The 27,952-nt window shown below is 38.7% G+C and overlaps 1 protein-coding gene across 2 annotated transcripts; it reads left to right on the top strand.

The window, feature by feature from the left end:
- Nucleotides 1-89: 89 nt before the first annotated feature.
- On the top strand, nt 90-26,720 carry RPP30 (ribonuclease P/MRP subunit p30). Of its 2 annotated transcripts, XM_036336640.1 has the most exons (11): nt 90-202; nt 2,692-2,747; nt 3,599-3,655; nt 4,049-4,123; nt 5,687-5,758; nt 12,507-12,596; nt 20,600-20,716; nt 21,266-21,295; nt 21,721-21,758; nt 22,151-22,230; nt 26,316-26,720. In XM_036336640.1, exons 1-11 carry the CDS (start codon nt 121-123, stop codon nt 26,423-26,425), a joined length of 807 nt encoding a protein of 268 aa, XP_036192533.1. In that variant the 5' UTR covers nt 90-120; the 3' UTR covers nt 26,426-26,720. The 2 variants fall into 2 exon arrangements, with proteins under 2 accessions (XP_036192533.1, XP_036192534.1); XM_036336641.1 differs by lacking the exon at nt 21,266-21,295.
- Nucleotides 26,721-27,952: the final 1,232 nt, after the last annotated feature.

Below are 27,952 nucleotides of genomic sequence, written 5' to 3'. Positions count from 1 at the left end.
ACTTACAATCAACTGAAGGGAGGGTCCAGCCAAATGCTCGAGTAAACTACAAATCCCAGCATGCTTAGGGGCGGGCCCAGCGCCTGCGCAGATCACGCGGGGCGGTCATGTGACTCCAGCATGGCGGTGTTTGCAGATTTGGACCTGCGAGCTGGCTCGGACCTAAAGGCGCTGCGCGGGCTCGTGGAAAACGCCGCTCACCGTGAGTCGCCCTAGCTTCGCGGGCCGCAGTGCCTGCCCAGCCTCGCCGGCCCCCAGACTGTCGGGCCACGTTCTGGAAGGACTCGGCAAGGCCGGGCCTCCGGGTCTCTGGGATGTCCCTGGAAGCTGCAGTGTTGTTTGGATCCCTAACGCGGGAAATTCGAAGCTGTTACCCAATCTAGCTCCTGCTTTCATGCAAATTGAGGAAACTGAGGCCATGAGAATGTGGAGGATTTGCAGAGGGCCCCACAGTTGATGGAATGTAGAAGCCAGGGCTTCCAAGTGTAATCGACACCAGTGCTCTTAATGTCACACCCCTGTCTGCCTTTCACGACTGGGTCGGAGCAAATGCGCGAGCAGTGCATGGACGGAGAGTACTGTGGGGCTCGGAGAAGCGGGGGGGAAGGGGGAGGGGGGTAGGGGGCTGCGAGTGTTGGAATAATATTTATAGAAAGGGTAGGTAGGAGAGGATATATTGGGGGTGGCGGGTAGCAGCATGGCCAGAACGCTGGATTCATATTTGAATCCAAGGAAGCGAAAGCCCTGAGAGAGAAGAACCTGTTTCAATTATTGAAACTAATCATGACAGCTGTTTTCTTCCTTAGATGTGGGGATAGAAGGGTTTACAAATGAAGAGGTTTCTGCAGGATTCCTCAGTTCTCAGCCCTGTGGGAGCTGGTCATGATACTTTTCAGAGGGTAATGCTGGATAAAGCCAGCCTTTGGCAAAGTGGGTTACTCCCATTCCTTCTTGTCCTTTTGTCTTTCCATTGCAGCCAGTAATTAGCATTGTCTCTCCGAGAATCCTTTCCTCTCCAGTAAAAGGAAGCCGATGGACATGATGATCTGGGCCGTTTAACGCTACTATTTGGTGGTTTCTTTAAAATCAAATTTTCTGGGTGTAGTTTGTATTACTTCTTCAATTAACCTTTCCGGATGCTTTTTCCTTAGTAACTGAATCATGATACATAGAGAGCGGCCATGTCTTTCTATTCATTCTTTGATTTCTTGTGCTCAGCACAGTCACTCAGCCCTGGCAGATAGTGATTACTCACTTACTGCTTATGGAATAGTTAATAAGCCGTACACCTTTTTAAAAATACAGAAAACGATGACTTGTTTAGAAAATTGCCTCAGTTTCAAATATCCTTGAAGGAGATATGGTAAAGTGTCTATACATTGTTACCCAATGTGTATAATTAAAATTAAATGAAACATGACAGAAAGTCACCCCAATTTTAGTTAAAGATAAAGGAGTGCTATTTGGTGAGTGGCAGTTTTCAAAGAGTAAAGAAGACAGATCCCTGGTTCTTAGTTTATGATGTGATGTAAGAAACCAATAATCTTCAGAAATAAGTTATATAAATAGACGTTACACCAGAGACATTGGGAAAGTAATCCTAAGATGCCAGATGGGTCGTCTAGGAAAAGTTTGTGGAGAAATTGAATCTAGTTGACATTTCTGAAGGACAGTAGGGACATTGTTTAGTGGCCAAAAGGTTTCCCGAGTGGGCATAACAAGAAAACATAGAGTAGACTTTGGAGTATGGTAAAGAAGAATGGTGCTGGGGTGTGTGGATGGGGCTTGGTTGATTTGATTGAATGAAAAGTGAAGCACAAAGTACTGGAAGTTTCTTTTATTTTCTGGTTTTTCTGTATTCTCAACACTTAGCAAACGGCCTGTCATGTAATGGATACTCAATATTTGTGTGAGGAAGGAAAGAAGGAAGTTGGACAAATTGATGAAAGGGGGCCCACTATTTTGGCATTAATATGCATTATATTTTCATGTCCTGTCATTACCCACACCCCACCCCATTGGTGTTAAAATAACTTGAAAATATGATTTAGACATGTTTTTGGTAGTCAAATGCCCAGAACAGTGCTCTGTGTTGAGGCTGATAGTGCAAGGCCCTGACCTCAAAGAGTTCCCAGTCTGGATGGTGGAGAGCTCCAAAAGAGAAGTGGACAGTGGTGTGAGGGCATCATCACTCCATTTCCCCTCAGGAAAAGGGCCTCAAAAGGAAGTAATAAGGCTAAAAAGCAAATAAAATGAGTGAGAGTAAAACTGGGGCTGAAAAAGTATAAAGTTGGTGGGATGAAATGAAAAAAGGAATATGAAAGAGAATGATAGACGGAAAGGAGACACACAAAGTTAAGGGTGTTTAGTTTCATGCTAATAATATGTCACAGAGGTCAAAGCCTTAACTACGTGCCAGACACTGTTCTAAAACACTCTATGTGTGTTATCTCGTTTAATCCTCATGACGTGTATCTTAAGTTCTTTTATTATCACCATTTTGACAGACGAAGAATCTGAAACGTGTAGTAAGTGGTAATGCTTAGATCTGAAAGCAGGCAGTCTGACACCAGAGCCCATACCACTCTGCAAACTTCCTCCTAGTCTTGACATCTAGAAGAGGGATGGGACTATGGGTAAAGGAAAGAGAGGTTGTTATATTTAAGAAGAATGTTCCATTTTTCTTTTCAGTTGGCTATTCAGTTGTTGCCATCAATCACGTTGTTGAATTTAAGGAAAAGAAACAGGTAAAATATAATTTCCGAAGTTAATAATAACCAGTTTTTATAATTATTTATATTTATATTGGTAATATGGAACCTACAGATAAGCATATTTTCTTGCAATTTTAAAAAATGCATTCTCTGTGCACTATTCTTAATTTATAATAGTTGAGTTGATGCCTATTTGTGCAAATAATAGTTTTTGTGTGACATAATAGACATGCTCTGAGGAGTCTTAAAGTTGATTTGATGTTAATTAAGTCACTCAATAGTCATTTTTTTTTTTAAAAAAGAAAGCATTGTTATTGACTGACTATAATCACAATATTTGATTTTTTAACTCTTTAACATAAACATACTGGTAAATGTGTATATTTTTCTTTAGGCCAGCAACTGTACCTTACAGATTATTTCAGTCTAAAAACTACTTTTCATCCTTCCCGTCCATTGATGTTTACAGTTGCTTCTCTGCGCCTCCGCTTTCTTTAATTTTTTTTTTTTAAGAAAAAAGCTAATTTAGTGTTTCTGAATACCAGAAATTAGCTTTCTTACTTCTTTTCTTAAATTATCTTTCCTGCAAACCCCTAGTAAGTTTTCCATTATGCTTTGTCCCATTAACATGTAGCAGGGGTGGGCAAACTTTTTGACTCGAGGGCCACAATGGGCTCTTAAACTGGACCAGAGGGCCGGAACAAAAGCATGGATGGAGTGTTTGTGTGAACTAATATAAATTCAAAGTAAACATCATTACATAAAAGGGTACGGTCTTTTTTTGTTGTTGTTGTTGTTTTTTTTGTTTTGTTTTTGTTTTATTCATTTCAAACGGTAGTTTGTCCACGGCTGATTCTAGGGTAACTGTTTATTATTTGTTGTAGGAAATTGAAAAACCAGTCGCTATTTCAGAACTCTTTACAACTTTGCCAATTGTACAGGTAGGTGTTCTGTTGTTTAAGAAGCATAATACCTATTCTTACGATGCAGACACACCCAGTGATATGTATGGTTCTCTACCCTGCGATGCCCCTTCCTCTGCTTACCAGCCTTACCTTTCCATCAGGACCCAGCTCTTCTGTGAAACACTCCCTTACTATCAATTCCATACTTCTCGGTGATCTTCTTTCTGAAGTCCTACAACCTTTAAGTCATCTCATTATGTAGCTTAACATACATCTTTTTTCTCTAGCTGTAATATAAATTTCTTGAGCATGAAGGCTGGGTTTTACTGCCCTATTGCTGGTATCTTTTTAATGAATGCCTCCACTGGTAAAGAGGAAAATCAGTCATTTGTATTCTCTGCTTTTCTGATGGTATGTTTTTGATTATAGGGAAAATCAAGACCAATAAAAATTTTAACTAGACTGACGATTATTGTTTCGGATCCATCTCACTGCAATGTTTTGGTAAGTTAATTACCTTTCTTCTCTCATTTTGGCCTTGTAAGTTGATTGATTAATATTGAAAGTGTTGCTTTTCAACGTCACCCGTTCTTACACCCCCTCTCCTGTGCATGACACCTGCCCGCTGTCCCCATCCTCAGAATTCACATAATATAACAGAATCTCTTCTACTCATGGCACATGTACAGGATACCACAATCTATGAGTCCTTGGGCAGTTGTTAGTCATTGAGCTCACATGAACCAGACATACGGTGGTGCTAGGGATATTGCTGTGAATAATACAGACACAATCCTTTTAAATCTGTGAGAAATAGCTAAAAAAGTGGAGGTAGTAAATAAAGAATGCTCTGGAGGACAGTTTGAGGAAGTTGATGTTCAAACTGGGGCCAGAAAAATCAGTAAGTGTTACATAGATGTTGAGTGGGGGAGAGAGTGTTCTCAGAGACAGGAGGGATTATGCCAAGTCCCTGAAGCCAAGGAAAGCATGGTGTGTTCTGGGAACTGGAACACCACCACTAGGATTGAGCCTGCTAAGCTGGCTAACCTGAGATGAGGTTAGGGAGGTTGGTCTGGGTGAGCAGATCTTAACCAGGGAGGTTTGCATTATAGAGAATGGATCAGAGGGGGTGAAGGGGATTTGAGAAGCATCCAGGTGGGCGGATTGACAGGATTTGGTGATTAATTGGATTTAGGATGATGACGCCTTAGTGTGGCCTGAGCAGCCAGTTAGGTAGCTGATGGTACCATTTGCTGAGACGGGACATACAAAGAAAAGCAGGTTTGAGGGCATGGCGTTTGAGACATGGTGGGTTATTGTAAAAGTTCCAATGGAGCCTATTATATGGCAGTTGGAAAGGCATGGCCCTTAGAAGAGTGATCCTAATAATAGATAATGACTTGAAAGTGGTCACCCTGTAGAGAATAATTTAATTCATGGGAGTGGATGAGACTCCCTGGTCCAAGTGTGAGGTGGGAAGAGAAGGTCTAGGACAGTCCTGAGGAATTTCAGCTTTTAATGGGAGGAAGATAAGCTAGGATAAGCTGTTTTTAACTGATATATTTCTCTCGTTCTGTCCTTGGTTTCTCAGGTATTTTCCTGCACATCTAGCAGTTTAATTTTTATTTAACAGTATTCTCATTGTGAACCTAAATGCCTCACACTGAGTCAAGTGTATTTCTTGTCTCCCAACAAAATTGTGAATTCCCTGAAGGGCAAACATATGCCTTAAATGATTCTGTACCCCTAGTGTCCACACAACAGGCTCTAGTCAGTGTCTGACAAACTCCTCCACTAGTTTGTGAAAACAAGGGGTATCTAATTTGATTTTTATATTGTAAACACAATGTTTGATACAAGTGTAACAGTGTAGGAAGGAAGGGAGAAGGTTGGTGGGATGGATGTTGGTATCTAAATTCTCACATGCTTAGAAAGTCTTCCCTGCCAACATACAAAGCAAAGCAAAGCAAAACTGTCAGCAACATGTTAGGTGTGCAGCCAAACCACAGGCAGGATCCCATGGGTATTGTTTTTGTTACTGTATGACAACATTCTTTTTATTACTAGAGAGCAACTTCTTCGAGGGTCCGGCTGTATGATATTGTTGCAGTTTTCCCAAAGACAGAAAAACTTTTTCATGTAAGTAACAGATTAAGTAAAAGAAAATAGTGTTTATTATTTTTTAAAAGAAGTCTTGATTGTTATGCCTTTGTAGATGATCTGTTTCGCCCTATCTGGAAACTGGATTTTTCATTTACGGTTCTGGAATTTCACAGGTTGTCTTTAGGTGGCATATGTTTTGTTTTGTTCATCCTGCTAGACATTTGATGGGCTCAGATTTGAACAGCCCATCAAGTTTTCTCCTGTTTCTTTATCTCTGCTTCATTCATTCATTCATTCATTCATTCATTCATTCATTAGAAACTTCTATTAGTAAATGTTAGTCTCACTCTTTGTAGTTCTAAAAATCACTTCAATTTCTGCCCTTCTTACTAGTTGCTGCTGCCTGTTAGGGAAAAAAGGCATAAGGTTCTACTGTGGTGTGAAAGCTCCCACTTGTCTGATCTTTCTCCTTTGCATGCTGAGAGGTGTGGCCCATATGCCAGCAGGATCACGTCAGGCATTGGTCTTCTAGAAATTCTCCACAGTCAGCCATCTGCTGATCCTGCCCCCTTCCCTATCTGAGAGCCTTTGTGAATGCAATTCCTTTTGTACTTTTAAAATTGCTATATCTGTGATTGTTTTCAGGAGGGAAAGTTATATAACAAGGTATGGTCATTTTTATCAATTTAAGACAGAACATTCTGGACATTTTAAATGATTACAGAAAAGGAAAAAAAAAATGACCTGAAATAAAGTTTTTCAGTAAATTGTTTTACATTGTAAAAAGAGCTATAGATACATTTAGAAAGTTCTGAATGTTGTCTTTAGGTTCCAAAAAGTATCCATCTGCAAAATGTATATCCACCAAAGATATATTGCAGGGGGGAAAAAGTACTGGTTTTGATGTTTTAATTTTACAGCATAGTTTATTTCTAAGCAAAGTCTATTCTAAAATTATAGGAAGATTTTGCCTAAGTTTGTCCAGTAGATGGAGCTGTTGACAAAGAAGACTTATCTGTGGTAAATTTAGTTTTCCAGGCTTACTATCAATTCTTTTTTTTAAATCAATTCTTAAATGTGTATATTATTGTAGAGGAACAGCACAACTTATCTATGAATAACTTTGTTTTTGATGATTCCTTTCATAAAATGTTCAATTATAATAGTTTTCAATTTTGTTTCAGAAAAAGAGGTCAGTAAAGGGGAGTGGTACATATTCATCAGAGACCCCTGTGGAACTTTTTAAAATCAGGGTGCTCAGCCCCCACCACTGTAGATTCTGATCCAGTAGGTTTGGGATTGAGTTTGGTATCTGTTTGTTTCAAGTTCCACAGGAGATTCTGATTAATTGATGGAACCATGGTAGGTATAAGGACTGTGGGCAGTTCCCAAATTTGTTAAATAGTAACTTAGTTTTGTTATTAAATAACAGTTTAGTTATGTTGTACACTAAAAGCTGGTAATATACCCAATTTGTACTACTTTTTTTCCAAAATTGATTTAGAAATGTAAGCATATAACTTAAATATTTCCATAGCCATTTACTGGTAATTAGAGAAACAGAGCCCTTAAAACATGACAGTATGGCTGGAAGACGTACATTTATGTTACCTTCAAAAGACTTTTACATATTGTTTTACCTTTACTACAACACTCCTGAGGGATAATTAGGACACATATTTGTTACTCTCCCCATTTTATAGGAGAGAAAACTGAGGCTCGGACTAAGTGATTTGCTCTAAATCTCAGGTAGTATGTAGTAGAGCTAAGGCTTTAGGTTTTAGAATACATTATAATTCCGTACAGCAGTTTTATCTTAGTTGTTTATCACATTACTTATTTTTCTCAGACTATTCAAAAAGTGAATTCAAAAGCATGATATATGTTTGATGATGGTGAGTGAAACAAGTATTCTAGAAGAAGGAAGAAAGCTACAAATAATTTACGCAGTATTTGTTTGAATTTGGTTATACAGATATACTAAAAACGTTACATAAAAACCGTTTTTAAAATTGGAACAACTTCCTCTGATGTGTCCAAATCTTACCCATTCTCTAAGACTCAATTCAAGTTGGGGCTCTCCTTGTTTTTTATAGACAATCAATTTTAAAAAGCTTTTAAAAGTCTTTCATGGTCTGGAATCAGGACAAATGCAAGCAGTTGTTGTTTAAGAGGTTGTATCCTGTAATTGATTCCATTTGTTTGGTTTGAAAGTTGATTAATTTAAAAGGTGTAGATATAATCTAAAACTAAGGTCTATAAGATAATCATAACACACATATGTTAACAATTAGTGATATAAAATCTAACCACCTTAACAGCATTGGGAATTCCCAGGGCTTCTTGGGATGGGGGAGGGAATGTAGCAGAGAGTTTCAGAGAAGCTTCAGGAGCTTCTGAGTTCCTTATTCCCATTTAAAGTGACTAGATTTAAAGATTTAGATTGAGGTGAATTCAGGTTACTTAGTCTAGTTGTCTACAAACTATTTAGATTGTGCACCCTATCAATTCTAATAAGCATTGAGGCTGCATCCCCAATATATGTATGTTTCTTTTCTTTTTAAAAAAAAAAAAAAAAATTATTGATTTTTTTACAGAGAGGAAGGGAGAGGGATAGAAAGTTAGAAACATCAATGAGAGAGAAACATCGATCAGCTGCCTCCTGCACACTCCCTACTGGGGATGTGCCCGAAATCAAGGTACATGCCCTTGACCAGAATCAAACCTGAGACCTTCAGTCTGAAGGCCGACGCTCTATCCACTGAGCCAAACCGGTTAGGTCATATGTTTATTTTCTTTTTTTTTTTTCTTTTTCCTTTTTTCTTTTTTTTTTTTCTTTCTGGGGAAGGTGGGGGAGGAAGGGGGGAAGGTGAGGGAGGAAGGGGGAAGGTGGGGGAGGAAGGGGGAAAGGTGGGGGAGGGGGAGGGGAAGGGGGTAGCGTTTATTTTCTTATAAATTATTTGCGTACTTAATTATAACAGTGTGCTGTAAAAGGTAACATACACACAAAACAAGTTTTAAGAGAGTGAATTAAAAAATAGATGGAAATAAAAGTTCTATTTGCTTCCTGCTTCCAAAATCCATGCCTACTTCCCTTTACAAACTACTGTTGTAGAGTATGCTACCAGTACCTCAGGCTCTTGAAACGGGTTATTTTTTAGGACAGTCCTTATGGCTCCCCCAGCTTCAAAATTGCTGGGGATATTTGTTAAAATGAGGATGCTTTGGCCCTACTTCTGAATTTATCACTGGGAGTGGGGCCTGGTAATCTTTTTTTAAATATATATATTTTTATTGATTTAGAGGAGAAAGGGAGATGAATAGAAACATCTATGATGAGAATCATTGATTGGCTGCCTCCTGCACGCCCCCTGCTGGGGATCAAGCCGCAACCCAGACATGTGCCCTGACTGGGAATCCAACTGTGACCTCCTGGTTCATAGGTTGATGCTCATATGGGAGACTCAAATCCATTCTTTAGAAAAGTGCAGTGTGGGGCATGCAGGAGGCACCTCAAACTTAAAATGTCTCAAACTGAATTCTTTTGCTACTTAGCTTTCTATTAATCCAAATGTTCACTTGATACATTTAGACGAGATCCGGCGCGTTCAGGGTGGTATGGCCGTAGACCACTTGATACATTTAGATAACCATAAAATAAAAGCATTGTTCACATTAAAGTACTTTCTAAGTCATTAAAGAAGATTAAATCATGTACAAATAATATTTATGGTTAAAAATCTTATTATAGTGGTTTTGGCAGGTTGTATATGAATTCATATCAGTTCTTTTTCTTTGGCCAAGGTCTCCTATGAGGACTTAAGGAAAGAATAGTCTTGAAAATGCACATACATATGCAAACATTTTTTTATTTTATAAAACAAGGAGAACAGAAGGATAGGGATTCATAGTTCTCCCCAAGTCCCTTTTATGGATGACAGGGTAGTACATCTTGGATTAATAGAATGCTAAATAGCAAAAGAATTCAATTTGAAACATTTTAAGTTTGAGGTGTCAAAGGGAACCAAGTAGAACTGGCCTTTTACTGAAAGTTTATTAAAATGCATGTACTTAAACCAACACGGGATAGTTTTTAATTAGCCAGTTATATAGAAGAAGGAGAAAATGACCAATACATAAGTAATAAGTAGGCTAATTTAGCTTTGGTCTGGGGAAGAATATTCAGCAGACTTAAAAATAAATGAGTCAGCTTTTTTTAGTGAAAAATAATTTCTGTTCATGATAATAACTTAAAACAGTACAAATAGATAAGCATTGGAAAGTACACTTTTCTCCCACCTAAAATTTCCTCTCCCTTTTCTCCTGAGGCAAGCACCGCTAACAGTTCTGTGTCTTCTCAGAAATATTATTTACCTAAACCTTCCTTCATTCCTCTCTCTTCCCTCCTTCCTTTCTTCTTATGTAACACCATGCTTTTTTTTCACCTAACAGTATATCTTGGAGATGGTCCCTGATGACCATTAAAGATATACCTCTTCCTTTTTAGGAGTCGGCATATTCCATTATAAAAAGGGACTATATATAATTGATTGAAATGAAATTGATACATGATCAATTGCATCTAGTCTCTTGTGATTGGTGTTTGCAGTGACTATCATTATATTCCTGAGCATTTGTAGAGTACATTGCTATAAAATATATTTCTAGAGCCTATAGGATACATTCCTGTAGGTGAAGTTGATGGTGTATGCACTTACTAGTAAAATTTTGATACCTATTGCTAAAGTACTTTTTAAGACTCTGTACTGAAGTAAGGATCCTGTGAGTATCTGTTTATTCATTCTTGTGTTAGCATGTATTCCTGAACATTTTTATCTTTGCCATTGTGATAGTTACTACTAAAAAATGGTGGACAGCAGCTGAAGTTGTATTATCTACTATTCAGAGCTTTTCTTCATCCATTCTTATTAAATTTTCAATGACTCTTTTATGAGTTGTGCAGCTGTAGCAGTTGGGATGGGGCAGATTCTTAATGAGCCAAGTGTTTTTGCCAAAACAGCACTACTTCCCAGGCTTACTGAGTTACTAGGACTGTCTTAAAGCCAGGGAGTCTAGGTGGGGTTAGGAGTGACCCCCTCTTTACTCCTCTTCCTTACTCCGTCCTTTCCCTTGGTCTCTGCCCCTGATATTGGTTTGTTAGCATAGCCACCTGGCAGTGTGAATTTGTTCATGGATTCTGTATATACCAAAACTGTGAGTGTGTCTTATGTTTAATACAGTTCAAAACAGCCAGTTCTTTTTATCACTGTAAATCAAATAATGGAAAATCAGAGCCAGATATTCATCTTCTAGCAGTGTCTTTTGGCTTGTACTCTTAAACAAGTAACCTTTCCTCAAATTTATTTTCCTTCTGTCCTGATTTTCTTATCTGTTTATTTCATCTTGCATGCAGCTTTTGTAAGCAGTTTCAAATCTCTTTTGGAGTATTGATCAACAAATGATAGCAAAAATTAGAAGAAAGGAAAGGGAAATTAAATCTGAAAAATGCATTCAGTATCATTTGATTTGTAACAGCTCTGTGTTGACCATTTATGAAGATTGTTTTCATTAGTATTTGAACAAAATGCCATTGGTAGTGTCATGTTCGTGTTTTTTCAGCCGTTCAATAGACAAGTAGGAACCACAGGCCTGAAACAATTCCTAGCACAAAAATAAATGATTTACGGGAAAAGTGCAGCATTTGGCCTTTTTTTTTTTTTTTTTTGGTTTTCGTTTAGTTTTCCCTTTCTAGAACAATCTATACTTCCACAAATGGAACCTCTCTTAGCAGCTCATCCTTATGTAGCAGACCATGAGTCAGAGGGTCTCTAGGCCCTGTCTGTTTAAGGCCTGTGGACATATCACACTGCTTCAGCCAGATTACAGTTAAACTGTTCAAGCCAAACCTGCAGGAATGGCTGACCATTGCCTTTGTATTTCAACGCAGAGCCATCATAACACCTGTAGATTGAGTAATGTCTATTTATATTTCGTTATATCAGAATTGACTTCATTCCTATTCTTAACGTGCCAATTTTTCTTTTGCCTTTCTCTTTGGTCTCCTTCGTTCTCTTAGCTAAAAGTTTAGCATATTTTGCAGCCTCTTCCGTATTATTATTATTATTATTATTATTTTATTTTTAGTACATTGTTTCTTCAGAGCAATACACTGATGTTTGTGAAGCAATACGCTTAATCTCGGGTGCTTTGGTCCAAGGTTTCTTACCTTCTTTATGTAGGGGCTTTCTCACACATTTATGCAGACATCATCATCTTTTGAGAAATTTTGTAGTTTGTGGATTCTGCTGTTCTTTTGGTCCCCAGATGACAAGGCACAGTATCAGTGAGACCAGCAATATCTTTTTTTACAGTGACCTAGTTGAGAACACTGAGATTGGCATCCACAATGCAACCCTGAACAGATTTGTGCTTTCTCTCTCCAATCCTCCTTGGTGTATAACAGGAATGCTTTACTCAGTAGCAGGTGGATACGGCAATGGGTCAAGACTCCCTGCTTCATGAGGAAACCTTGTTTGTTGCTCTCACCACTGATTCAAACCACATACCCCTTCTTTCCATTTTTCACCCAGAGCATCAGCAAAAACTTCTGTGGCTATGCGCTTCTCACAAAAGGTAGACGTTTGCACTCCTCGTCCATTTCAGTGAGTTCCTGGCAGCCAGTGGCTGGGAAGGAGGTGTTCACCTTCATCCTGAAGCAGCTGCCCACCTCCAAGGAGCCACAAAAAAGAGCTTACCTGCTTTTTCTGTTTTTTCTTCTTGACAGGTTGCTTGTACACATCTAGATGTGGATTTAGTCTGCATAACTGTAACAGAGAAACTACCATTTTACTTCAAAAGACCCCCTATTAATGTGGTAAGTGTTATACTTTCCTTTCTATACTTGAATCTGTAGAAACTTAGATTAACAAACTGGACAAGGAACAGAAGAAACCAGTGCTCTTAGATGAAGAAAACAAAGGCTAGGTGATAAATAAGCATTTTGTTGTTGTTGTTAATCCTCACCAAAGATATTTTGCCATTGATTTGTAGAGAGAGTGGAAGGGAGGGGGGAGACAGACAGAAACATTGATGTGAGAGAGACACATCGACTGGTTGCTTCCCACATGTGCACCCAACCAGGGCTGGTATCGAGCCTGCAACCAAGGTTCCTGCTATTGACCGGAATCGAATCTGGGACCCTTTAGTCCACGGGCCAATGCCTCTATCCACTGAGCCAAATCAGCTAGGGCTAAGTAAGCATTTTTAAAATATATATATATATATTTTATTGATTTCAGAGAGGAAGGGAGAGGGAGAGAGAGATAGAAACATCAGTGATGACAGAGAATCATTGATTGGCTGCCTCCTGCATGCCCCCTACTGGGGATCAAGCCTGTAACCCGGGCGTGTGCCCTTGACCGGAATCAAGCCTGGGACCCTTTAGTCCACAGGCTGATGCTCTATCTACTGAGCCAAACGCCAAACCAGCTAGGGCAGTGGCTGGCAAACTGCGGCTTGCGAGCCACATGTGGCTCTTTGGCCCCTTGAGTGTGGCTCTTCCACAAAATACCACATGCGGGCGCGCACATACAGTGCGATTGAAACTTCATGGCCCATGCGCAGAAGTCGGTATTTTGTGGAAGAGCCACACTCAAGGGGCCAAAGAGCCGCTTGTGGCTCGCGAGCCGCTGTTTGCCAACCACTGGGCTAGGGCTAAATAAGCGTTTTTAAGAGGTCATTTTTATTTTTGTAAACTGACTAAACAAGAAAAGAAAGGCTAAAATAAAATAAAAATTTCAGTAAATTATGGAGATGTTTTTGAAAGGCTTTACAAATCAAAATCTATGAAGGATATTTCTTGGAAGGAAGGCTAACAGTGTTGGACACTTACTGCCTGAATATTGAACACGAAGAGGGCAGAAGTCAAGAAAGAAGGGGAAGGGAAATAATGTTGGGGATCCCTGAGGCACCCCTGAGCTGGGGGAGGGCATGCAGGGAAAACATAGCAGGCATGGTCCATGCGCAATGAAAAGCTGCACTGAAGCATGCTGGTTTACACAAAAGCCGGGTTACCTTTGTAATTATCTAAGAGGGGAGCCATGCATTCCGGGGACTTTTTGTTCCTCCCTCTGCTGTAGAATTTGTCTCAGTACCTTTCTATATGGTACCATTCTACATAGTTCTCGTTTTCCCTACCCTTCCTCTTCCATCTGTCATGCCGTCTTGTGAGTCTTATTCCGTCATAAAGGTGATATTTCACATCACTAACAACTGTTAACTGATTTCATCAGCAGCCAGATCCTAGGAAGGGGGAGGATGCTATTTTGGAAGAGTGGCTTCCAAAGCTTAGTCTCCCATTCTCAGAAAGTGTTATGGAAGGAGAAAGAGAGTTTAATAAACAATCCAGGTTATATACCTAATCCTGTCAGAATTGGAAAATTAAAAATTTAATCTATTTTTTCAAGGTAGATAACGGTCCTATTCTTTTGTCTGTAGAATCACAGCCTCCTCAAGTTGTTTTCCTGTCTCTGCTGCTGAGGAATTGGCTTGATTCCAGGAATAGGGGGAGACAATGGGGAGAAAATTGATCTATGTGGTGCGGAAAAATTGAATTCAGTGTGTAAAAATTTTAGTTGGCTTATGTTCTGCCCCTTAAAATGTACTACTAAAACTGTACTTGAAAAGTACCCAAAATTTTAAAGTCATATATTTAAAGGGAATACTATAAAATAGCTCTTTTCTGATAAATATTGAGAGGAGTACTGAACATATAACAATATTGCTTAAGCTCAAATCATCATTTCCCCACATTCTTGCCAGTGCTTATAAATAAGTAAGCAAATGCTAAAACAAAACAAAACACCTGAATCGTCACAGTTTAAGAGTTGGAGATGTGTGTTAACAGCCCACTTAGCAGACGTGGTGAAATGAAGACTGGCAAGGAGAAGCCATGGAGCTCTTCAGTCACAGTGTCCGGACAGTTCTGTTGATTCCCTGTCACGTGAGCCCCCTGCCATGCCCCGCTGCCTGTGATAATAGGCATAGCCTGCTCCAGTACCCAGGCCTGCCACAGTCTTGTTGGCCTCATATGTGGCTCCTCTCCAGAAGTCGCCATCTCTGGCTCTAGAAGTCTGCCAGAGCCTCACACTGCCAGTCCCGTTGCTGTATAAAAGTCACCCCCTGGCGTTAGCCAGTGCAGCCGCTCTGTAAATTGCTATTAAACTTAAAGGCCTTTACCTTTCTCTTCTTCACCTTAGTGAGCTAGGAAGGCTATTTTCTAAATGGCTTTGCCCGAGTCAGCCCACATACAGCACTGCTGTGTCCTTGTTGGGAGAAGGTAGTGCCGTGATGCTGAGGCCAAATCTGTAGAATGGACAGCAGTGCACACAATTCCTTATGTCCCACAACAGGGTGAGCTTCCCAGTGGCTGCTTGGTGAGGGCTCTCAAACCAAAGTGCCCTTTGTTCAACCCAGACTATGAGCTTCCAGAGAGCACCAGCTGTGTCATGGGCATCCTTTTTAAATTATCCCAATATTGTGCCTATAGTGGGTCCTCCCTGAAACTTCTCAGTTGGATGAATATGTGTCTAGCCTAGTATATCAAAGTGCAGCTTGGGGAACCCAGCCAAATCCTGCTTGTCCGAGTCATTAGCCGGGAGTCAGTGTTGGCAAGTGAGGGGAGTGGGGCACGGGGATGGCATGAGGAGGCAGCAGCAATAGGACATCCCACCCCCAGTTCAGCTGTAAGTTCAGGAAGGTTGCTGCTGTTTGATGATATTTTTGGCTTAATTCCCACATTTTTCAATTTAAGAATTCTGAAAAGTAAAAATTTGACAAGTGAGAGGGATATGCAGTATTTAACACAGTGTCTGCTTTTTAAAAAATCTGGTGTGAACATTTTACATATGTTGTTTAATAAAAACTAGATGATGGAGTGGAGAGAAGGACTGCACGAGATTATTTTCAGTCTACCTAATATAGAAGTAGGCTGCAGTGTGAATTGGTCAGGAAGAAGAGTCCCCATTAATTTGTTCACCCAGTTCCCATTTACGAGAGAGGAAGCTGGAAACATACGGTAAGCGATGTCCAGCTGCTTATTCAGGGTAAATAATAGTTGGATAGCTGTGTATGTATTATTTGTATCTGATAATATCTAATCTGGATATGGAGCTGTATGTGTAGAGGAGTATGTTCACCATGAAAGCACAGAACATGGAGTGAATGTGGTTAACAATTCAGCCTTAAGTCTTAGCCCTTGCCTGCTCCGTTGGCCTTAAGGATGAACTTGTCTTTGGCCATGAAAAGCGGACAGGTTGGCTTTACAAGGATCCCTTCATTAGGCACATGAGAAACAGCATAGATCTTCATTTGGATTGGGTTTGAGCTCTTTTCTTTTATGGTGGTGAAAAGTGGGAGATTAAAACAGGGAATTCATTAGTCTTTTACCTAGAGGCTAGAAGCCGTGTGAGAATTGTCAGCCTGGAAGTTTGGGATTATGAAGTTTGGGCTCAGGTATACGAAAGCACTTCACTTGTATAATTCATAGCTCTTGTCCCTTTTGTTATCTTCACATGCTTGGGGCACCATAATTTCAATGATGTAATTCCTTCTAAAGACTCCTACAAACCTCTTCTGGAGTCTAGAGCAGCGGTCACCAACCTTTCGGACCTGACGGACCACCAGTGGTCTGCAGACCACCAGTTGACCAGTGGTCTAGAGTATGGGAGTCACATACATTTATTATGTGATAATTGGGTTTCTAAAAAATTGAATTTAGCTCCTCGGATAATCAAGTGACTTCTAATTATTTAGCATTTATAGTTTAAGCACATTTACACCTACTCTAGCCCAGCAGCTTTAGGGTTAGGGCTTGAATTACTCCACTATAATGGAATTGAAATTGAAACTCAGGTAGTGTGTGACTCACACAGATAGACTTCTCTCACAAAGGCTTGCGTTGGCAATTGTACTCAAGCTTTTATTCTACCTGCTGTCATTTCCCACCACTGGGAAATGCTATGGAAAATTACTTTATAGCAGAGCTCTTTAAGCACACAATAATTTCATATTTTAAAACATAATCTTTATGAATTCAAGTTTCAAGAATGTTTCTTAAGCAGCACATACTTTACTTTCCCTTTGATGTTTTTTCAGTGTCATTGCCATTCAACAGTGACTTCAAGTATATTGAGTTATTTTCGGTGTTTGTATGTGTTATGCTCTCTTTCTGATAGTTTTCCCTCAGCACTTCCTTTAACCCTAATCCATTTCCATCTTCATGGTCCTATTAGTCCCCACTGAGAGATGTCCTGTAAATAGTGTCTGAAGCAGTGAGGTTGGTTGTTCCAGGAATCATGCCATATATACTTGATTGGGTGTGAGCGCTCTATAAACTTTGTTTTTTTATCACACATATATTGGGAACTGAAATGTGTTAAGTACTTCATTGATCTAATGCTTGGGCCAGTGCCAGCATCAAAATTTTGTATAGCAAAAAAAAAAAAAAAAAAAAAACCCTACAGAAATAAAGTTAAAAGACTAATGATAGCCCTCACCGTTTTTGCTCAGTGGTTAGCGCATTGCCTCCTGCATGTGCCCCCACCAGGGCCAGGGATTGAGCCTGCAACTTAACCTGAGACCCTTTAGTCTGTAGGCTGACGCTCTAGCCACTAAGCAAACTGGCTAGGGCACAAATTACCTGTCTTAAAGAGTGATACACCAAGGTTGTCATCCTTTGAATTCAATAAATAACTGATTTTTATGAAATTAACAGGGAATTCAGATATTATCCCAGTAACCAACTCCCTATTTTCTTTCTCTCTTCATTCTGTTAAGCTTAGTTCTTGGAATTTTACCATCGATATTTTTTTTTGTCTTTTTTTCACCGTCAGTATCTCTTGATTCAAGTATCACACATCTGCCCTTGGTTTGCAACGTCATTACCACGTTATTTCTCATTAGTAAAGAAATCTCCCTGTTTTAGAACCTTTGGTCAGAGAAGTGAACAAAAGCCAATCACACAGGCACTGTCATTCTTTATGAAAGGCTGTTATGAACAACCATTTGATGAGCTTAAGGCAATTTTCATTAAAATGGTCTTAGAAGCAAGAGCCCTGGTAATGAGTCTATACTTTATCTAAAAATTTAAAGTGTTATGAAAGGAATGTTTACAACCTCCAGTAGCACATTATCTTTAATTTCTCTGTCTCAGTTTTGTTAGCAATTTTAAGGTAAATGACTGATGTACTTAAAATCACAATCAGAACGTTTTTCTTTTTTCTTTTCTTTTTTTAAAATATATTTTATTGATTTTTTACAGAGAGGAAGGGAGTGAGATAGAGAGTTAGAAACATTGATGAGAGAGAAACATCGATCAGCCGCCGCCTGCACATCTCCTACTGGGGATGTGCCCGCAACCCAGGTACATGCCCTTGAGCGGAATAGAACCTGGGACCTTTCAGTCCGCAGGCCGACGCTCTATCCACTGAGCCAAACCGGCTTCGGCTAGAACGTTTTTCTTAAAAAATAATTAAGCTGATAATTATATTCCTTTTTCTCTCCCCCTCCCCCTCCAAAAAAAAAGAAGTTTAATTTTGATCTGGACCCCATGGTGTGGTGGGGGGAAATTTTTAGTCACAATTAAGAATACTTAGGCACTTGGTCATCTAGTTCTATGTGTCATCCACATCCTTCGTTTCCCCTCTTCTCCAGCCCACTGTCTTGTGTTTTAGATCAGCCACTAGAAGATGAGAAGAGGAAAAAAAAATGGCATCCTCTGGCTAACTAGTACTTTTATCAAGAGAAATAGCTAGGGGAATAATTGAGAATATGGCTAAAGGAGGTGTCTTTGGCTTATCTGAATTTCAATTTGCCAAGTTCATCCTGGTTTCTTTTATGATGGATAATCAGCATTATCACATTGCCTCTTTTTCATAAGCTACGATTTATTTTCTTAGAATGTAAATATATTAAACACTTGTATAAAGGGCAGTTGTGAGTGACAAAGAAGCATTATACCAGCTCTCAAGATGTACAAGCTGGGCAGGAAAAATGGGGTGGACATTTAACTGTGGCACCAAGAGTATCCTAACACATATCATTCCTAGAAACAGCATAAGCCAAAGAATTAGAGGTGGGGAAAAGTTGCCAGAAAAAGGGGAGAGGGAAAGGTTACAGTGTGGAAAATAGCATGTAAAATCTAACTAATATCAAATATGTAGGAAAATTCAAAATAAAATCTGGGAGCCTCAAGACAGCAAGAAGATTAAAGAAAGGGCAGACTGTGGGGTGTAAAAAAAGGAAATCTGTGTTCAGGAAGGATCAGAAGGAGCCTGCCAGGTACAGCTGAATTAAATCAAGGTGGCTGCCAGTTCTGGGGGAAGACAGGTTTTTCCATTCCCTGTACACGCTCAGGAGTGGACTCTAGCAGTTAATCTGGACCAGTCCCAGCTCGTCCTCTGGGTAATAGAAGTTCATTTGCCAGACAGAGACTCGGGCCATACCTGGTCTGGGCCTGTTTTCCTTCCTTGGTTCATTCAAAAGACCACTGTAACGTAGTGACTGCCATTGCAAGTCTGATTATTGCTTTCATGCTGAAGACCTTAGATACTTCCCATTACTCTTAGAAGATTATCTTGTCACCAGTTCTAAAGACCTGCACCGTTGGCCTTTCCATCTCTTTAGCCTTCACCTTTCACCATAAGGCTCCCCTTTAATTCTCTCTTCCCCGGCCTATGACCTTTGTGTGCTACCATGCTCTCCAACCCAGAGCCTTTCCACATACTCCTCCCTCCCTCTGCAAATGCTCCTTCCTCTACTATTTAACTACTTAATTCCTTCCTCACCCAATCCCAGACTTCTTGGTAGCACTTATCACGGTTAAAGTTTTGTATTTGTATGTGATTATTTGATCACACTAAAGTGTAAGCTCCTAGAGAGAGGAACCATGTCATCTTTTTCTCAACAGTCCCTTGCATAGTTGGCTTAAACATGTCTATTGTGAATGGGTGAAGAAGAAAACTGAATATTGTAGTGGTGAATTTCAGTCTCATCTCCGCCACTTCCAGGCTATGTTCTTACCTGTAGATGTCTACCTCTTCACAGTGCTTTAAATAAGAACGAAGTTTCTTTTCTTCTCATGTAAAAGGCCAAGCGCCTGGTGAGCTAGGCAAGATCATCAAGGGGCCCAGCCTTCTTCTATCTTTTTTGCTGGACATCCATGAATACAGTTTAAAATTAGGGACTCACTAAAGAAAAGGGGGAGAACAGATATCAGGGGCAATTAGCAATCTCTGCCATAATGCCTTATAGTGGTTATTATAAGGGCTAAATACATACATAAGACTCTTAGCACAGTGCCTGACACATAACACTCAACCATGGCTATTTGTAGTCCTTCATTCAACAGATATCTAATAAATGACTTACCTAAGAGGCCTTCCACCCCTGTTCTTTGGAAATTTTTCAGCCCTTCATTTCGTAGTTTCTTCATTTTGGGGTCAAATTACTTGTTTGCAAATAGTTTACCCTAAGTATGGGAAGCACATCTCTTCTTTTCTTTTGGTAGTTCATGGAATAACAGCCTTTTGGCCACCGCACTGGGACTTTGCTCACCATAGCTTCTTCATGATTCCTGTTTATATAAAGTCAGCCTCCCCACAGCTAAGATAAACTCTGTGATCAGATAGAGACAGATCTGTTTTCTTCTGTGGATGATGCTATTTGGGCGTAAATTCACCTTTGTTTAAAGCTATACTTCAACAAGCAGGAGGTGGGCTGTGGAGAGTATAGAGGGAGGTGAGAGGGAACTTTAGTGAAAATAGAGTAGGACAGTGTGTGTTTATCCTTGAAGTTTATTTTTCTTTATTTCCTGTGAAGGCAATTGACCGAGGTGTGGGCTTTGAACTTGTCTACAGCCCAGCCATCAAAGATTCCACAATGAGAAGGTACACAATTTCCAATGCCCTCAATTTGATGCAGATCTGCAAAGGAAAGGTATGGTCTCCTAATTTTAGGATATCTTTCAAATCCAGCAGTTTATTATTATTAATCCACTAGATTATCAAACTGATTCGTTTTCCTTAAAGAAGAAAGTTGTCATGGCACAGGAATAAATTCTCCTATTTCAATGAACTCTGTACGTTTTAAGGGGAAGAAAATAATGAGAGAAGATTAATGTGAAGGAGGGAAAGATGTGTTGAAAGCCTTTATCTTTCCATAAGGAATTTGTAGTTTAGCCACTGAAAAGAATAGTGTAGGTAATAATTTTTTGTCATCAGTGAGTTGAATTTAGTTTATATGACCTTCTCAACTAGTTTTTAAAATGAATTAATCTTTTCTAAGATCTGTTGGGAAAACCTGTTCTGCTTATTATTATATGCTGCCTTTAGTTTGACATGAGGGCTTTTTATTCTTTCACTTTAATTACTTACCTTGTCTTGAAAAGAAGTTGGTGTTAAATGTGAATACTGATTATTTGTATTATAAGACTCTTCAATTTTTTGGAACCTCTAAGATTAATATTGATCACTTTCTGTTTTGTAGAATGTAATTATATCTAGTGCTGCAGAAAGGGTAAGTCTGCCACTACGTATTTTGTTTTTGCTTTTCAAGCTATAAAACTTGGAAAAGTTTCTAGGGGAGAAAGTAAAATAGTAATATAATGAATGTTTATTGCATGTTTTCATTTTAACTGTATTTTCTCATTGTAATTGCTGAAGAGTAAAATCTATCCCCATTTCTTTTGGGCTTCAAGTTTTATTTATATAAATAGGTTTTTTTATACTGTTATAGAATGCTTTTTAAGGTTCTTTTATATTTTCAGAAACTTAATCAAAATTATAAAAACTTAAATTTATGCAATTGAATTCCTTATTTTTAGACACCTAATCATCTTATTAATTCACTGTAGATGAAGTCTTTGAAACGTTATGAATAGCAGCACTCATGTCTGTTTTTTGTTTTGTTTTTTTTTGTTTTTGTTTTTCATTTTATTTTAGCCTTTAGAAATAAGAGGTCCATATGATGTGGCAAACTTGTATCCTTTTCTGAGTCAGAAGTTACTGAAATTTTCTCTTAGGAAAATTGGAATTTGAAACGATATACTTTAACAAGATATTTTTCTTAACCTTTTACTTTAGGTTTACCAATTAATTTCAAAAACAAATTATATCAGGTTCTAGATAGCTTTATCTTTTTGTTTTCTGGACTAAGGGTGAGATAGAAAAAGGAGAACAAGAATGAGGGACTATATTTAAAAAGCTTAGTTAAATGAGCCTCATTTCAAAAGCATGTTCCATTTGGGCTAAGAAGTGCGATAGAATTAAAGTCTCTCTCTCAGTGTGACCAGGTGAGTTGGCATTGTCAGTTATGTTTGTGTTAGTCGCCTGTCCTTGGCTGACTCGGTTAAAATCCTTAACGACCCCACAGAGGGCTGCTGTTTGGACTTTCTGAAAGTGATGCCAAGGCTGCAGTGTCTACCAACTGCCGAGCAGCGCTTCTCCATGGAGGTGAGCCAGTTCTTCCAACAAAACTATCCAGTGGTCATGTGAGGAGCCAGTCATTTTTATCAGACCATTGCGCCATATCCAGTTTTATTATCTTTCCCTGCAGAGTTCCTTTAGGGTCATCTTTTCCCAACCTGCTTTAACCATACTCAGCAGTGCTTTCTCATCTTTCGCTTCAGGCTTTACTTTCTGGAGTTTGTGGAATGAATAGTTTGTATTACAGAAATGAGTATTGAGTGCATCCTTTCAAGCTCTGCATGGATGTCCCTGCCTGTATTTTGATAGGCTTCTCCTCTTCCTTTCTCCTCCCTCCTCTCCATAGGAGCACACTTTCCCTCCTGGAAATCACTGTTTTAAAGAACTGAAATGTTAACAATATGTTATGCCACTTATTAAGAACATAAAAACAGCAAACAAACTCAAATTGTACCTCTTCACGTGTATTACAGCTTGTGATTCTTTTTTCATTTTTTGTTCACATGATCAAGTATGTGCAGCCTATACATTTTTTACTCACATTTCATTTACATGTATCTTTCTCTTCACATTAATTCACTACTAGAAGCCATTGAATTTCTCATTCATCAGATGATAAAAATTAAATTAGAAGAATATGGTATGCCTAGATTTTGAAGAATGAAAATGAGGTTTTATATTTTTTTAGTTTACACTTTTCTGTTTTATTTTCATTCTCTTTGAAATTTTTAGCACTAATGGTAGGGTCAAGAAACAATTTACTTGGTATCACCCAGAGGAATTTAAACTTCAGAATAAGTTGCTACGTATCGATAAAGTTATTTGGCATACACATACTAGTTAAGTTACTGAAGTCCTGTGTGTTGTGTCTAGATTTTAGTGATCTGATTTCCATTGAGAGAATTGATTACTGTACTGACTTACCATGAATTACATAATTTTGCTTTTGGTTTCAAAATGTTTAGTATGAGATTGTTGTATTATGTAGCCTAGACCCCATCACATTAAGCTCTGGGAATGACGAAATTAATCAGGATTTTATCGAAATTTTCTTGAAATTAGGGAACAGTTGGTTCACACTTTGGTTATTTTTGTCTATTTTAAATGAATGTAAGGAATCATCAAGAGTTTGGATAACAATTCGTGTTCCAAAGTAGACTAAAGCAAGAAAGGGGAACTTAAAAATAGGGAAAAATCTGAAGTTCTGCATTTACCTTAAAAAAAATAACAAAACAAAAAAGAACTATGTAAAGCTGGGCTTTTATAGTAGCTAAACTAAATTACTTGTGGACTTCAGGTAGCATTGCCATTCACTCTAGTGTGCCCAGGATAGGCCTAGTTTATGCTTGTCCTGCAGAATTAACCATACATCTAGAAGATAAATTATAGTCACCCTGGTTTCACTTGACATTGGGATAGTATGAGACAGTTGTGTGGTGTATTCCTAAGATTGCTAATTTAGCCTTAGGTTACATTGCAAGAAAGAAAGGATTCTGAGGCAAGGTCTCAGTATTGTCCCCTGCACTGATGAAGTTCCAGCTGGCTTCTGTATCACCCTTAGTGCCGCATTTAAGGACAGCAGAGCCCTGGAGCTCTCCCAGAAGATAGTAATGGGTTCTTAGAGCTCCTGGAAACCTTCTCATGAGGGCAATGTTGAAAGCAGTGCAAGAATGGATACCTTGAAAACAGAAAACTTGGGACACACAGTAACTGGCTTTCAGCATTGGAAGTCTTGCTGCAGGGATTCAGAATTATATGGGTCCTATAGGTTTCCAGGAACCAGTGAATAGCAGTTCTGAGGTTGTGGGGAAGGGACAGAAGAAAGAGGTTCAGGGCCAGAGGATCCGGCCAGTGGTTGAAATTGATGTTTTCAAGCAGCCATTGGACCAAGATGGACCTGTTGGGCACACCTGACTTAATTCCTCTTGGACAAAATAGTGCACTCATAAATAAGCGCTTTAGAGGTAGTTGTAGATTTTCCTTGACAATCCCTGTATGTGAAAACTAAAGCCCTATACAAATTGTAACTTCTTGCTATTACAAAAATAAATGTATTTTCAAAAGACTTACACTTTAGCTGATAACTATAAAGGTCTAATTTATAATTATAAGCTTGAATTAAGAAGTAATTATCCATGTGATTTAAAATTAGAACATTTCTGAGATGGAACTAAAAGAATTTTGAAAATAAATGTATTTTGTTTTGTTACAAAGTGTTGGTTTTCACAATTTAATTTTTATATTTTTTATTTATTTACCTGATTCTTAGATTTTTGCTTAAACCATAGTGATATAAATAAACATCTCTGAATACGTTTTCCATTTGGTGAAATGGAAATCATTGGCACTTTCTATTTAATTTGAGGCTCTCTGATTATGTTGTCATTTTAATGACCTCAAGAGCAGTTTTGTCCTTTTTATATATTAAAATGCTTTTAAATAACTGACAAAAATATAGTAGACTTGTCAAGTTAATCCTTACAAATGAAAAGGTAACGCTTAGTTCTTTAAAATTGACTTTACCGCCGAAACCGGTTTGGCTCAGTGGATAGAGCGTCAGCTTGCGGACTGAAGGGTCCCAGGTTCGATTCCGGTCAGGGGCATGTGCCTGGGTTGCGGGCACATCTCCAGTGGGAGATGTGCAGGAGGCAGCTGATCGATGTTTCTCTCTCATCGATGTTTCTAGCTCTCTGTCCCTCTCCCTTCCTCTCTGTAAAGAATCAATAAAATATATCTAAAAAAAAAAAATAATAAAATAAAATAAAATTGACTTTTATTACTTGAAATAAATAATTCTTAACTAAATTTATGTTTATTGAGTTCTTTAGGTTTACCTCCTTCATCGCTAATGGATCTCTCCCTAGGTCCTCTCACTTCCTAAGGACTAAGTTTTAATCTCTTCACATGGTATTATAGCTCTTCCCAAGCTACTCTGCCAGCCTCATTTCTCCCTGATGTTTTCACATTCTTCCTTCACACCAGCCATGTTGTCCCCTAACCATACTGGGTTCTTCTTTCCCCTCTCTGTCTCCATGGCTTTGCAAAGGAATACTTTCTTCTCCATTTGCCCCCTCTTTCCTCCCTAGAGTCACCTCTTGTATTTTTTTATATGTGTATTTTTATTGATTCAGAGAGAAAGGGAGAGGAAGAGAAAGAGAGAAACAGCAATGATGAGAATCATTGATCAGCTGCCTCTGGCATACCCCCCTCTGGGGATTGAGCCTGCGTCCTGAGCATGTGCCCTTGATTGGAATCAGTCCGCAGGCTGACGCTCTGTCCACTGAGCCAAACCAGCTAGGGCGAGTCACCTCTTTTATGCTACCCTCCTTGATTTATCCAGGCAGAGTTAATTCTTGTTATATTTGCTCCTTGTGAACTTATCTCAGTGTGTTGTAGGAAGAAGCACTGTTAGGCATTTTTATATCCTCTATAGATGACACAGTGCCTGTCCCACTAGTAGATTTTTAACACAAGTTGGCTAAATTTAAGTTGAACTCTGCTGCCAATCTGACCTAAACATCTTATAATCCTTTTTTTTTTTTTGTCCGTCATCACCAATCTGTGAGATCGATAAACATGTGAGTTTCATTTTCTTCATTAACTCAAGTATTTATTGAACACCTATTACATAACCAGGCAATAAATATGGTGGAATCCTCAGAGGTATATTGGTGATCTAGCAGGGATGACAGCTGTGGCACATGCTGTAAAATGAAGTGAGCACACACTGGAGGCAGTACAGTGGACGGTTGTACTTGCTCTGGTGATTTATCCGTCTTTCTCCCATATGTAAAGCATCTGCTGCACTAGGGTCTGTGACTTGGGTTCTGGCTGTATAAGATGCCATGGACAAACCATTAGAGATAACCTGCCGTGCAGTTTTACCCTTGAAGTAATCCTTAGGAATGAATTAGATGTTGGTGATATATTGATGTGTGCATATTTGGGACAGGGGAGGGGTAATAACACTAAATGCCATCAGCACTCAGTACTTCATGATGGTTTTATCATTTACTAGTGCTGTCAGGCAAAGCAGCATGGTGATACTTGTTCAGCTACCTCTTTAAATCATGTCTGAACTTCAAGCACTGGTTTCCTTCTTTGTTTTGTAGAAACTAGGAAAACTGCTTTTGGAATTATTTCCACCGTGAAGAAACCTCGGCCATCGGAAGGAAATGATGATTCTCTTCCAGCTTCCAAAAAAGCCAAGTGTGAGGACTGAAAAGATTTCCCAGGCTCTGTTGACACTCCCGTCTTCCCTTTCATAGTCCACCAGCCACAACAGAAATCAAACCTCTGCACGATTTGCTGTTTTCACATGGAGCTAGAAATCGGTAGTCTCTAAAAACGATTTTATATTCTGGCGTTCAAACTAACAAAAGAAACCGGGTGAAGCACTTAAGACTGAGCTAAATGAATTTTGAGATAGTGTAAGAGAAAACAGAGTCTAGCTTATATTCTTGGTGTAATTGATAAAAATGGCAGGTATAATTAAATTAGATGTTTCGATATTTCAAGAGACTCTTTTGTTCATTTAAAAACTCATGCTTTTCTGCTTTATTTGATATACATTTTTTAACCTTACTACTCAAAAAGTGGTTAGTTTTATGGACTATTAAAATTTATATTAAGGGATTGGCTTTTAGTTGATCTATTTTTGTTTTAAGCCTCTTTTATTCATCAGATCAAAGTTCTTTCTAACAGGACTTGTTACAAAATTGGTGGAAGGAGAGGGGAAGTGCACCTGAAATCACACTTGGCCTCCTCCTTTGCTGCTTCTCACCTCCGTGATGTCCTTGAAAATAGGATTCACTCCTTTGACTTGGAAGCTCCTGAAAACCTGATATTGATTTTTCCTAATAGTTTTATTAAGAATATCAAAGCAATTAAGAGCAGGATTATTATACAGTGGAACCTCAGTTCTAGAACTTAATTTGTTCTGGAAGCCTATTTAAAAATCAAATCTTTTCTTTTTCCCCCATTAAAAGTAATGTAAATTGAATTAATCCATTCTAGACCCCCAAATGATTCCCTCTTTTAACCTTTCTTATATACAGTACATGTCTAGTGTACTGTTTAATCTATAAATAAACACTTTAAAAACAAAGAGGACATAAATATAAATTTAACAAAAAGGAAATGAAATGTAGGGTAAAAAAAAAAACCCCGAAAATTTAATAATAAGCAGCAACAGAAGAAAAAAACCTCAATAATATTCACAGCACAATTTCCTGAGATGTTGACAATGTGAAGTTTAACAGTAAACTGACTCATACTAGCACGTCCTCTCATTTATCACCTGAGAGACACATGAATGATTATACGAGCCATTAGATAGCATCTGATAGTATGAAAGGATTGTCTGGTTGAGAAGCGAATTGTTCAAGATGAGAGATGTTTGAGAACCAAGGTTTGACTGCATTTGGTAGAGGTAGCCTTTTTGCAAATACCTGCACTTTTGCTATATTGATATAAATAATTCTTTAACTGAGAAAAAGGACAGAGTCAGAGAAAAGATCACTTCAGAAAGAGAAAGCTATATAACAATCTCACTTATGAATGTAGATACTTTTAAAATATTGATAAAGGGAAACCATCAAAACAGAGTATACCATGACAAGATGAGATTTACTCTAGGAATCTAAGAATATTTCAGTTCTTTTAAATGTACTTTATAATATCAGTAGGTCAAATGAGAAAAATCAGGATCATCTTAATAGATGCTAGCAAGACATTTGATAAAATTTTA

Source organism: Myotis myotis, unplaced genomic scaffold (assembly GCF_014108235.1).
Source record: "Myotis myotis isolate mMyoMyo1 unplaced genomic scaffold, mMyoMyo1.p scaffold_m19_p_15, whole genome shotgun sequence".
Classification (NCBI taxonomy): Eukaryota; Metazoa; Chordata; class Mammalia; order Chiroptera; family Vespertilionidae; genus Myotis; species Myotis myotis.
Note: the sequence above shows the minus strand (reverse complement) of the source record. Positions and strands in the feature narration are given on the sequence as shown.